General features: G+C 54.7%; 4 protein-coding genes across 4 annotated transcripts; 2 read left to right on the forward strand and 2 right to left on the reverse strand.

Annotated features, from left to right (window-relative positions):
* Nucleotides 1-68: 68 nt before the first annotated feature.
* On the reverse strand, nucleotides 69-5,461 carry PSV08DRAFT_366839 (glycosyltransferase; the record flags this gene model as incomplete). The annotated part of the gene is made up of 3 exons (XM_066093115.1): nucleotides 69-1,051; nucleotides 1,103-3,722; nucleotides 3,774-5,461. The coding sequence occupies 3 exons, from the start codon at nucleotides 5,459-5,461 to the stop codon at nucleotides 425-427; spliced, it is 4,935 nt and encodes a 1,644-aa protein (XP_065947937.1). The 3' UTR covers nucleotides 69-424.
* A 224-nt stretch (nucleotides 5,462-5,685) lies between these two features.
* PSV08DRAFT_252770 (uncharacterized protein) lies at nucleotides 5,686-6,528 on the forward strand (the record flags this gene model as incomplete). Its single annotated transcript, XM_066092463.1, has 1 exon — nucleotides 5,686-6,528. One exon carries the CDS (start codon nucleotides 5,686-5,688, stop codon nucleotides 6,526-6,528), a length of 843 nt encoding a protein of 280 aa, XP_065947938.1.
* A 1,292-nt stretch (nucleotides 6,529-7,820) lies between these two features.
* Nucleotides 7,821-9,501, forward strand: PSV08DRAFT_406135 (translocation protein Sec62-domain-containing protein). The gene is made up of 3 exons (XM_014217698.2): nucleotides 7,821-8,321; nucleotides 8,395-8,951; nucleotides 9,030-9,501. Exons 1-3 carry the CDS (start codon nucleotides 7,928-7,930, stop codon nucleotides 9,309-9,311), a joined length of 1,233 nt encoding a protein of 410 aa, XP_014073173.1. The 5' UTR covers nucleotides 7,821-7,927; the 3' UTR covers nucleotides 9,312-9,501.
* Nucleotides 9,502-10,457: 956 nt separating this feature from the next.
* On the reverse strand, nucleotides 10,458-11,847 carry PSV08DRAFT_366841 (uncharacterized protein). Its single transcript, XM_014217718.1, has 2 exons — nucleotides 10,998-11,847; nucleotides 10,458-10,942 (listed from the first exon to the last, which is right to left on the reverse strand). The coding sequence occupies exons 1-2, from the start codon at nucleotides 11,803-11,805 to the stop codon at nucleotides 10,797-10,799; spliced, it is 954 nt and encodes a 317-aa protein (XP_014073193.1). The 5' UTR covers nucleotides 11,806-11,847; the 3' UTR covers nucleotides 10,458-10,796.
* Between the last annotated feature and the right edge of the window lie 305 nt (nucleotides 11,848-12,152).

Consider the following 12,152-nt stretch of genomic DNA (forward strand, 5'->3'; position numbering starts at 1 on the left):
CGATTACAACAGAGATCGGGCTTCCCTCCTGAATGCTTGTCACTTTTGAAGTCCACCAAAAGAATTGCCTACTCGCTCTGAAAACAGACACAACATGTGGCCGAACGCGAGTCAAAAGTCCTATTATCCAAAAATGGCTAACGAAGATAATGCCGACTTGAATGCCCATTAACATGAAGCTACCGGAGGGCACGCAAACACCCCCTACATAACCAAGAAACATATCCAATACAAATCAATGTGGGGGTATAGGAACAACAGAATATAACCGCAGTAACCAACTGCTTACAAAATCCCAGTGCGTAGTTCGCAAAATTCGCAGAATCCAAACCAAGAATCTAAGCTCAAAACACATGCATGCCTGGTCTAGCCTCAAGCGTGCTTCTAGCAAATGAGAATGCAACCGCTATGCTTAAGAGAGCTATCAATGCTTCAGCCATATGTCACCGCCTTCACCCTTTTCCCATTTTTTCCATGCTCTTTCGTATGCATCTTCTAAATCCCGAACCCATCTTTTGGTGTCAAAAAGAGGGCTTGTCCACCGTGACTCGTAGAGCATATGTCGTAATTCACTGAGTCGTCCAGTGGGTCGGTGACCCTCGTACTTGTAATCGCGTGTTAAGCGGACAGCCATGTCCTCGTATTCTTCGTCGCTGGATGCGATAAGCTCTTTCGCAGCTTGTGCACCCGCGGGCGTCTTGGGCAATGCGCCCTTGAGAATGGACGCTGCCATTCGAGAGCACATCTTGTACTTGTATCGTGGTAGCGTTAGCAACGGCGTACCAGACCAAAGCACATCCGCAGCCGTCGTATGCGCGTTGCACTCGGGCGTATCTAGGAACAGATCACAGACACGTGCCCGAGAAATGTGCTGATGCTTTTGAGCAACGTCGGTAAACATGATGCGACTGGCGACTTCTGCACCTGCCCACATGAGAGCTGTTTGCTTGAGGTTCGTCTCGCCAAGGTCGGGGAATCGTAACAGCCAGAGAACGGCGTTGGGAATCTTCTCAAGAATGCGCAACCAAGTGCGGAACGTTGTGGGTTCGATCTGGTACAATGATTAGTCAATGCACGATAGCTGAAGTCACGATCAACTTACCTTGTACAACTGGTTAAAATTCGCAAGAATGATGGCGTTGTCGGAAAGGTTGGGAAATATTTCTTTGCGCATCGCCCATCTTCGTTGTTGCTCTTCTTCCCAGTTTGGCTGTCGACCTTGCGAGTCTGGAGCACTCTGTCTGTGGTCACAGCAGAAGAATGTATCCCTGCAGAAGATGATGTTTTCTCCGTATATCCACTTGTCGTCTGTGCCGCCGCTGTTGTCGTCCACCAATGCATCTTCAAGGTCGATGTTACGGCGCCATTGACGGAGAGTGTCCGGGGGCACAGCAGTATCATCAGCAAGCAGGTAGTCGCACCATTCGGCGCCGAGGGTACCCGCAAAACCCATAAAGGCCATTTGGATGGGAGCAGGACGGGCAGCGAATACTTCGTTCCTTGCTCCCCTGGTGTATCCGTTGAGGTTCACAAGGACATGTATGCCGTCACTGGTGATCTGGTGGACCAGTCGCTCCGCAGACCAACTGCTGGCGTCGTAGAAGACTGGAGATTCCTTCTCGATCTGCTTGCGGTGTTCGGATCCGTCACTCGCAGTGGTCGCATAACAATACGCTTTTACACGGCTCGGGTCGTGCAATCCAAACACAGACTGCATCAGATGAGCTAGTGGATGGTTGTTGAAGTCTGAAGATACGTAGCCGACTTTCAGATATGGCCTCGGTGGAGCTGGTGGTTGATAAACAGTCGGTGGGAGCCAGGGAACCCTCAACGTCGAACATGAGATTCGCAGGCCGTTCCGTTGTGATATCAGGCGAATTTGCTTGGCTGACATGGGACATGTGAAGGTGTGAAAAGGTAGTACAGTTGGAGCTGCAGGTATCGTCAAGCCCGCTGGGAGCTGGGGCCTTCTGTATGAGGATGACGGTCGCTGCTGTCCAGTCACATGTCGATCCTGATACCACTGCCAAGTCATCCATCTGATAGCACGCTCAACAAGACGTACGATGCGGGCGCCTTCCCACTTCTGGCCCTTCCATTTGGTCAATACTTTTCTCATGCTATCCTCTTTCTCTTTGGTATCTTGTGCATTAGTGCCAGTGAGAATAAAGGGACGCATGATATCCTGGATGAAGTAATCATCCATGACACCTCTGCCCCAGTCCTCGCCATCAGCAAGCTGCTTCTCAACCAACTTGACAACCTTGTGGATCCATCCGGAACTCGAAGCACCTGGTAGAGCGGCGTCCAAAAGCATGCCATTCTCGTTGACGTGCCATCGGTCTCTGGAGCCGTGATCGTCGGCTATTCCACCTCTCCCAGCCCAGTTGCAAACTGAATTGAGAGCATTAGCAAGCCCACAAACAGCTTCCGCAAAGTCAGGGCTCGACTTGACAGCCTTGCGATAGTAGAAGATGGCATCGGCGATGCGGCCTTTGTCTTTGACGGCATTGGCAAGGTTTGCGAGAGCAATGTCGAATCCTTGATCGCATTGGACGGCCTTTTCGTACATGTTGATAGCATAATCCAGTTGTCCAATGTCTTTCAAGAGACTTCCGAGGTTCGTGTACAGGTGAGCGTGGGATGAATCCAACTGGAGTCCGTAGGAGTAGTATGCAAGGGCGAGAGCAACGCCACTGCCTGGGATTAAGCCAGGTATCTGAGGCTGAGCAAAAGCGTGCGATACAGGACTCGGTTTTGCAGGGGCAGACTGTTGCACGCTGGCAAGTAAAATACCGACGTTGTTGGCTGTTGATGGACTGGGCTGAAGGGATAATGATAAGTAATAAAGAGCCAGAATCTCTCGGACACCGTAGGTACTCTGATACGTCGGCGTCTTTGGCGAGTTGGTAGCCATGCCGTCTTGGAAAATCTTTGCCAATGAGAGTAAGGAGTTACTCATCGTCGATATAGCTGCTTTCCTCGAGAGACCTTCGCTGGAAACATGTTTCAGACCAGGGAGCTGGCCATGAGGTGGGAAGCAAAGCTGAGCTGTCCTAGTCGCTGCATCCGGCGGGAGCAGGATTGGATCGGACGAGGGTGGCACACGGCGTCCACCTGGTGAGCGCTCTGCAACATCGTATCCAACAACGGCAAGAATACGCTTGATGAGACCATCAATGCCGTTGGTGTGTGGTCCAGTCCCAATAAGAACTGCATCTTCGAAGGCTCTGGCGGCGGCGGCATTATCGCCAAGTGCGTAGAGCATATTGCCTTTGGCGTGTACCAATGCAAGAATGCGACCGTTATCGCAGCCTGCAATGGCATATCCGCTCGAGCCGAAGCCTGGCTGATCCGAGCCAGGAAGCTCGTCTAGCTCCTTGAAAACCGATGATTCTTCGCCTTCGAACTCGAAAATGGGGCGATCGGATGCTTCAGAGAGGCTCGACTCGCTGTATGTAGAGGCTGAACGTTCGCTTTGCGCTTCAAGACTTCGCAGGGCATCTCCTCGCTTGACGAATCTCAGCTGACGTTCAACATCTTCGATAACCTGAACCGCCTCTCGTCCTTTGTGGTCACTACAGAGTAGACCAATGAGATGCTCGACAGCCTCGAAATAGCTTGGACGTAGTTTGACAGCGCGCCTCCAGTGGCTCTCGGCTTCACGCTTTTGCTGAAGAGCAAGCATAGTAGCCGCCAGATTCGAAATGGCTTCAACATGGCTTCAATTTGGGTTAGTACTAAACCTATACCGAGAACAGGGGTGTGCTTACTCTTTGTCGAGGGTCAGGATATGTTTGTACCAGTCTTGAGCCTTTTGGTAGTCACCCAGCGCGTAAGCCAGACAACCACCTAAAAGGATGCCGTCTATCCAAGTCCATTTGCTTTCTTCGCAATGTTTGGTGATGGCCTCTAGGGCAGAAGCAGTAGTCACGCTTGGAGGGACACCGTGTTGGAGGCTCTGGTGAACGCCGGCAACTGATCCAGACATTCGGCGCAAGGTCCGTGGTGGTTCGATGGCTGCAGTGTGAGGCTGCATGGGATGCTGTAGTGGCATACCTCCTTGCCACGGCTGGCTATTCGGGCCAGGACCTCCAACTGACCATGCTGATAACGAACGTGAATGCGGCATTTGAGGTCTCTTGTGCACAAATTCTGATCCAGGTTGAGGTGACGCATAGTGGTTGGGAACTGGACACGATACACGACGTTCCAGAGACGGCATGCTGCTGACCGAAGGACCAGAAACGCTGCCTCCGGGTTGTCGCGGCGGTTTGGGGTAAATGTGAGGCCGTTGGTGTGTGCGGCCATGAGGATGTGAATTAGTTTTCCGCGTTGCTTGTAAATGTCTAAGCATGTCTACGTAGACAGCATGGGCCCATGCAAACACCTTTTCCCTTGGCTGTTCGCTCGGGGGTAGTGTACTAAAGTCATCGAGCGGAATGCTGGGCATGTGCTCAGCGATAGGTGTTGTTTGACCGGAATGCAAAAAGTCTTGAGGACGTTGAGTAGGGGGCGGAGGGAGAAGCTGATTTTGATAATCCAATGCAACGTTTGCATGGGGCTGCGCATATGGCGAAAACTCCAGTTGCGGCCTTGGGGCGCGGCCGTAGGCGCCTTGTGCATAGTCTAATTGAACAGGATTCGGCTGATGATGTGAAAGATTGGGCATGACATTACTGTAGGGGTGACCTGCAAAGGGGTTGCTATGTGAATGACTCCAGTTATGATTAGGATGATGCAAAAACCGAGGATCGCGCATGGCAGCAGGCCGATAGGGAATGTAGGTGCCATCGTGCCAATACGGGCCATATGGCCCTTGATCGTTGGAGACGGTGGGATTCAGGGGTGTTTGAAATGGAGGCCCCATGGGGCCGCAGAAAGGATTGCCGTACATCTGGTAGGGCTCAAGGGGTTGCAATGGGGGTATTTGGCTAAGCATCGAATCAATCTGTGGCAAGTGTTGGGCGGAGAGGCCAGATCCCGTCTCAAAGTAACGACTGGCACTCCATTCCAGCCCATCTCTCTGATTCTGGGCGTGGCCACGATGAAGAGCCGGCGAGCGGAGAGGCAGGTCTTTGTTAATGCGATAGGGCATGCCGGATTCGGCGGTCACGGGAAGCAGAATGTGTTTTGTCGCATGGGGCTCTCCGTTGGTCTCGACAGATGTGCCATCGTATGCGGCGGCCAGAATACCATTTGGCGTCTTGCGGCGCAGCATGTGCTCTGCGGGCTTTGGAGTGCGGCCCGTGTCGGAGGGCGGCGAACCGTATGCGCTGTGTCTGGATAGCGGATGGGCGTATTGTTGGGGGATAGAGTGTTGGGCGAGGCTGCGGCCGTCGGGGGTAGGGCCATTGCGGAGGTATGAGGCGTGTGACGGGGCAGGTGCCATGTTGCTGTAGCCTGGGGTAGAAGGAAGCTGCGACGGCGGCTGCGGGGGGTATGGCCGGACCATGGTCATGGTGGGGGAGCCGTTGGAGGGAATCTGGTCGTGTGTGTGTATGTGTGTGTATATGTGTGTGTGTGTGCGTACGTGCGTGGGTGAATGGGGCGTGTCGCGCCCGAGACCGAGACTGGCAGCGAGCCAGAGGGTGTGTACCGGTGGTCAGCTTGGGACAATGGTTTGGAAGCCAACTATGTGGTGACAACCCCACAGCACAGCTTCACCAGGAGCGGCTGGTGCCTATGCCTTCGCGGAATCGTCGCCCGTCTGCTGCGCTTGACATATCTCTGGGGGGGTGGTGGTGGATTGGACTGCTCAGCACCGGGCGTCGGCGTGCTGGCAGGTTAGCAGCAGAGAGCCCGGGCGAGGATTGCTGCTCGGGCGAGAGAGGGTCGCTCAAGTGCGGGCCCTCTCTGTGCGATGTGCAGCAACGGGGCAGAGCAGGGTGGTCGGAGGGCGGGTGGTGCAGTTGTGCAGTCGTAGGGACGCGGTTTCTGGGCGTCGTGTCGCGGCAAGGCCGTCGGTGGTCGAGTGGGCTGAGGAGGCAGAGTCAGCGTGCTACGGGCGGGCTGCGACTGGGGGCGCAGCAGCGGTTCCGTCACGCCGTGTCAGCGGGCTGCACGTCGAGGCTTGGATGGCTGCTTTTTCACCCTCGCTCGGGGCTCACGCTCACGTACACGCTTGCGCTCACGCTCGACACACGCTCGAGGGCGGATAGGCGGGCGGGCGAGATGACGAGGTGTGGTGCGGCGGAGACGAGGCAGCGGCAGGCCTATCCGCTTTCGTATCCGCTCACTCGTTCGAGAGGTGGCTTGGAGCGATCCCTGCCAGGCGACCGACGCAGACGGTCTGGGGGATGTCCGCCAGGCGATCGAGCGGGATCGAGGAACGCGCTACGGCGGGCGAGCTGGACGAGCACCGGCGGGAGCAGCTCCAGCAGTGGCGGCGCTGGGCATGGATGTGGATGGATGGCAGGATGCAGGATGCGTGGGGACCAGGACCAGGCCGCGGCCAGCTTCTTCCATCGCCGCACTGCAGTTGCAGTCAGCAAGTATACTGACGTGCATGCCATGGGGGGGCGCTGACGCCCCGACTGCATGGAAAACAAAACTTGGCCATGCTAGCAGCCTGCAGACTGCTGCGAGAGACATGACGCCCCCAGAGACGGCGGCTTGCAGGGGCCCTCGTCCATTGACGCGGGTGCCGCAATATCCACCACGGCCCATCCATCCATCCATCGTCGTTCACCAGCCCGGCCGCCCTGGATGCTTGCAGCTTGCATCCTTCTGGCGGCCTGACTGGCCCGCCCGCCGTCCGCTGTGAAGACTCTTCTTCCTGGCTTCCTTCACCGACTGTGTACATAAGCACACTGTACATACATGCATCCACCCACAGACACATGCAACAATCACCGTACCCGCACGCCAAGGGCTCCCGCGTCAGCCGTCATCGTTGATGCAGCCGTTTCATGTGCCATGCAGATCCCCCATAGCGCGACAAGCTGCCGCCACACCACATCACGCCCATCGCAAAGACAATACACACACAAACACGAAGCTGCACAAACACACATGGGCATGTTGACCGCCGAAAAGGACCACTGGAGCCACCCGAAAGGAAAGGCTCCGCGGTGAGTAATGGGTCGCTTTCTCTTCTTCACACCAAAATAGGCCTATACAGTAAGGGAAGTAAGGGCCAGAGTGTTGGTGAAGTGATGCTTCATCACAGTGCGCAAGGGTTCCAGGGTGCCCCGGACAGCCTGCCCTCCCGTTGCCAATCAAGCCTGGGCTCAAACTCATCAGCCGACATTTGCCAACTTGATCCCATCTTGCAACATGGCCATTTGCCTGGCAAGACTGCACTTTGAAGCACATGCCCGTACGCGCTGCATATGCCCATGCGACACCGCCTGGTCCATGTTCAATAGGAATGCAGCCCCTCGCCACAGGGGCCCTCGTTCCTTAACCCTGTGCCCAGCCGATACTTGCTGGCCAATGCTGGCCATGCTGGTGCTGGTGCTGGACAAGGGCGGTGCCCTTTACATGGCTGGCTCCAAGCGCATTCCTCGAGGCATGTGCGGCCGCGCACCAGACCCTGCCAGAGGGATGCTGAGGGCACGGCATTCGTCAACGATTGGCCTAGTCGGATTCGTGAAGCAATAAAGCGCAAGCCATGGTGCGCGTAGAGTATCCTGGCAGTATGTGGAAACAAAGTCGAAGTTGTTGTGAACAGGTGAGGTGGAAGGAAAAGCTTTTAGTAGCTCGCAAAGAATTTCATGTACCCAAGCGTCGCTTAGTCACCCCGCCCGGACCTACCTTCCGCCGGCCTGGGGTTTGATGTAATGTGGCATCACCAAAGTCCACCGTGTCAACCGCCAAACGCTTTAGTTTTTTCCAGAGTCGTCCATCAACAACCTGGTTTCCCCTCCGCCTTGATCGGTCAGGTCATCTCTCTTGCCCAGCGGTTCAAACTCTCGCTCTCACCATGGCCGAACAAGAACAACCCCCGCCAGAGTACGAGACCCATCAAGGCCCGCCACCACCGGGCTCGATTGCCATTCCGATACCCCTCGGGCCCAACGGCGAAAAGCCCACACCCGAGCAAATCCAGCAAATCCAGATGCAAATTGCCGCCGAGGCCCAAAGGCATGGAATCTCGATTCAGGAATATGTTCAGCGAATGCGACAGCAGGCCATGGCTCAGCAACAGATGCAGATGCAGGCGCAGATGGAGGCCCAGCAGCGCGCGCAACAGCAGCAGCCCATCCAGCCCGGCCCACCCAAGCCAGAAGCCATTGCTCTTGCGAATTGGCTCAAGTCGCAGGACCTGAAGCCCAGAACCGTCGTGCACGACGAAAAGAGAAAGGACATGTTCAGAGGTAGGATGCGACCATATATATATATATATATATATTCTGTCAAGTGAATATGCAATTAACAAGTGAATAATAGTCAAGCGAGCAATCCGCGCCATCCAGTCACCCGCATACCAAAAGGCACGGGCTAAGAACCCCCTGCTCCCAGAAGTCTACGACCGCGTAACGGCAGAGAACTGTTTCAAGCTGCTGCCGCTTTCTCTACTTGCGCTCCGGGTATCCAAGGCCGACGAGGACGAACACGAGGGCCACAACCACGCCAAGCCCAAGCGCGTCAAGGGTCTGTGGACTGTCAAAATTGAGCAGCACCAAGACGCAAATGATGACAGCTACTACATTTGGTTGTACGAAGGATCGCAATGGAAGCAGAAGCTGTACGCTGTGGGCGCCTTGGTAGCCGTCATTGCCATTGTGCTGTTCCCGCTGTGGCCACTGATGCTGCGCCAAGGTGTGTGGTACCTGAGTATGGGCATGCTCGGATTAATCGGACTCTTCTTCGTCATGGCCATTGTCCGCCTGATTCTCTTCATCATCACGATATTCGTTGCGCCGCCTGGTCTCTGGCTCTACCCGAATCTCTTCGAAGACGTCGGTTTCTTCGACTCGTTCCGGCCTGTCTGGGCATGGCAAGAGGTACGTGGATATACCCGACCTTTTTTTTGGTCCTTTGTTTTTTTCTTCTTCAAAAGATGTAACTAATCATTACGACAGACTCCCGAGGATATCAAGGCAAAGAAGGCTGCGAAAAAGGAAAAGAAAGCTGCTAAGCTGGCTGCTAAAGCGGCAGGTATCAAGAGCAAGAAACACGGTCATGATGCTTCAAGGACAACGACGCCAGTGCCGCCAAATGCTGCTCCCTTTGCTGCTCCTCCTGCGCCTGCGCCCGCACCTGTGGATAACGCACCGCAAGCTACTGGGGCCGAACCTACAGCAGAGGGTGGAGCAACTCAGCGGCCACCACGGGCAACTGTGGAGGAGGTTGAGGAGGAGTAGTTGTAGTGTTAGTGTAGGTCGTGTTTTGTTTGTTTGTTTGTTTAGCTACACTAGGGTAGAGGGATAGCGCGAGGTAGAGACGGGGGGTTAGGCACGATGATACAATGCATGGCTCAGCAGGCGCATTTTGGCGTTTTTTTTTTCCACATGTTCAAAAATTTGTGTTCTTGAGTTGAAGAGTGACGTGTGGTGTGATATCGAAGGCGAGAGAGAGAGAGAGAGAGAGAGAGAAACAGTATCTGTAGTTGTACTCGAGTTTTTTTTTCATAGTAACCTCTAAGCGCTTTTTCTCATGGAGATTTTTCTCCAATTATTCTGTTTTTCTTTTCTTTTCTCCCTTTTTTTTCCTTCGTCTCTTCACCCCATCATGTGCAGAGTTTAACCCTCCCCCCCTTATGTTTCCCTTGCATCTCCGACTCAATCCAAATCTTCAACCTTTACCTTTGCGCAATTTAACCTTTTTTTCATTCCGCGCCAACGTTTTGAAACGGTGATTGAGAGAGATCAAGGGTTCCATTTTTTCGTTAGGAGCCCGTGCCCGGAGGGAGCGGGGGGGCTCCAAAGTGATCAGTGTGCGCGTCTGTGTCCAAGCTTTCTATTGCGTGTTCTTTTTTTTGGCCCTTTCTCCTTGAAACATACGGCGAAGAAAGTTTGGATCACCGAAAAAAAAGGGTAGAACGTTTATTTCGGATTATTTTTTTGCGCGGTGGAGAGGGGAGTTGAAACGGTTAGGGGGTCCAAGTATTTGTTGGTGCGCGCGGGGAAAAGGGTGTGATTGGGGAAATGGCTTTATTGGGTTGTTTGTGTTGCAGTGTTTAGACATTGGCGTGGTATGTTTAGTAAGGAAATGGGAGGATGGGGGACTAGTTTTGTTGTTGCATAATTGTGGGTTTCGGACATGTACACTTACTTGAGAGTAGGTGTGTATATATTAGTAGGGGATTTTATGGAGAAGAACAAATTAAAATAGTTCGCTATAGTTGTAAATGTTTCCAAGTAGTGGTTTCGAACAGGTGGCAGGAGCGCGCGGGTAGACAAGGGTTGTTACGTGTCAAGTTAGGATACCCATGACGTACCTGCTCGTGTCGTATAATTGCGTGATATATCTCTCATCTGTTTTTTCATACCTGCATCCAAGGCATAGATCTCATGATTATTGTCATTTTGTTCTGGTTCTCGCAAGGTTGTTGCTGTGCAATGGGGTAAGCAAACAATTAATCCCAGACCAAAAGTACAGTCATGTCGGAACCACACATGCGAAAACCAAAATAGTCAATTAACGTGACGAATTCAGCCACAAGCCATTGGTCGTACTGCAAATTACCGAAAAAAAGAACGATGACTAGGAGTCACTGTTTTTTTCTTCTCAAAACCACTTCAACGCCATTACCATGCAACCGCCGCCACCGTCATAATCATGTCATGAGAGGAGAAACCCAACCTGACGCCCGTAGGAAAAAAAGATATAACAAAAAAGACCCAAAATTACTCTGCAGTGGCCGAGGGCTGGGCATCCTGGGTGCCATCATCACCATTGTCGGCCTGGCGATTAGGGGTTGGGGCAAGACTAGAGTGGACAGAGGGCGAGTGGGTGGTTTGGCTGGTAGGGTTTTGTTCTGCTAGCTGGCGCTCTACAGAAGAATACCGTCAGCACTAGTGGTGTACTACAGCTAGATAAGTACTTGCCTAGTTCTCGTATGCGCTGCTTGAGCATCTGGTTCTCGCGAGTCAGATTCTGGGTCTCTGCCTGGTAAAAAGCACTTTCATCTCTAGCGGCTGCAGGGCTGGGAAGCATGTCGTGGGGGTCGTAGGAGCCGGCTTGGCCGGATATGGGCCGCAGGGCGGGAGAGCCCGCATGACTGCTGTGGCGTGAGCGGTCTGCAAACGACGACTGGCGGCTGATAGAACCCAGGCCAAAGGGCGAACGGGAGCGGGGCTGGGCGGCCGAGGGCAGCGGCGACATGTGCTGCGAGTGCGAGTGCGAGGCGGGGATGGACATGGAACGCTCCGAGGTTGGGGTGCCGTCGTCGACAACAGCAGAGGCGGACGAGGGGTGCTGGTTGGCTTGGAGGCTGTTTATCTGGGCCTGCTGGGCGCGAATCATATTGAGGAGGCGGTTGACCTGGCCCTCCTGCTCAGCCTCAAGCTCCTGGTGCAGCTCCCCCAGGCTAGGGGCGCGCTCGTGGTGGGGGCTGTGTGGCCAGGTGCCGGTGCCTCTGGCGCGAGCTGAAGGGCTTTGCTGCATCTCGCCGGGGGCAGGTAGGGCGGGATCGTTGAGGTTGAGGTTCATGCGGATGCTGGAGCGGCGACGGGCACGCTCTGCATCTCTGCGTATGTCACCCGACGAGGGCGAGCGCGAATCCTGGCTGTGGATGCCGGCATTCAAGGCAGCCGTGGCAGCGAGCGAGTGGGGAGAGCGCGAGCTCGAGGGCGACTGGGTGCGAGGCGAGGGCGAGGCGTGGGGAGGGGGTGAGATTGTGTTGACGTCGGGCATGGCGGGGATGGGATGGGGTGGGGTGTAGGTGTGTATGTATCGTGCTGGCTTGCAAGTAGGTGTAGATGGTGTCGCTGTCGATGGACGCGTACCAGTAAGCAGTCGGGGTAGTCGGGCAGCGTCAGCGTCACCAGGCAGCTGTGGTGGGGTGACTGAAAGCAGCTCTGGCGGGGCAAGTCGGACGGCCGCGCTACTGCAGGAACACCAAAGCCGGCCGCCCCCCTGCCCCCCTCTCCCGCTACTCACCACCACCACTGCACTTGTCATCGTCTCATCATCCGCCCCCCATCGCCATCGCCATCGCCGTCTCCATCGCCATCAGTCCTCGTTCCCGTCCGCCCCATCTT

This window comes from Bipolaris maydis (assembly GCF_028858645.1).
Source record: "Bipolaris maydis strain C4 unplaced genomic scaffold PSV08scaffold_19, whole genome shotgun sequence".
NCBI classification, from domain to species: domain Eukaryota; kingdom Fungi; phylum Ascomycota; class Dothideomycetes; order Pleosporales; family Pleosporaceae; genus Bipolaris; species Bipolaris maydis.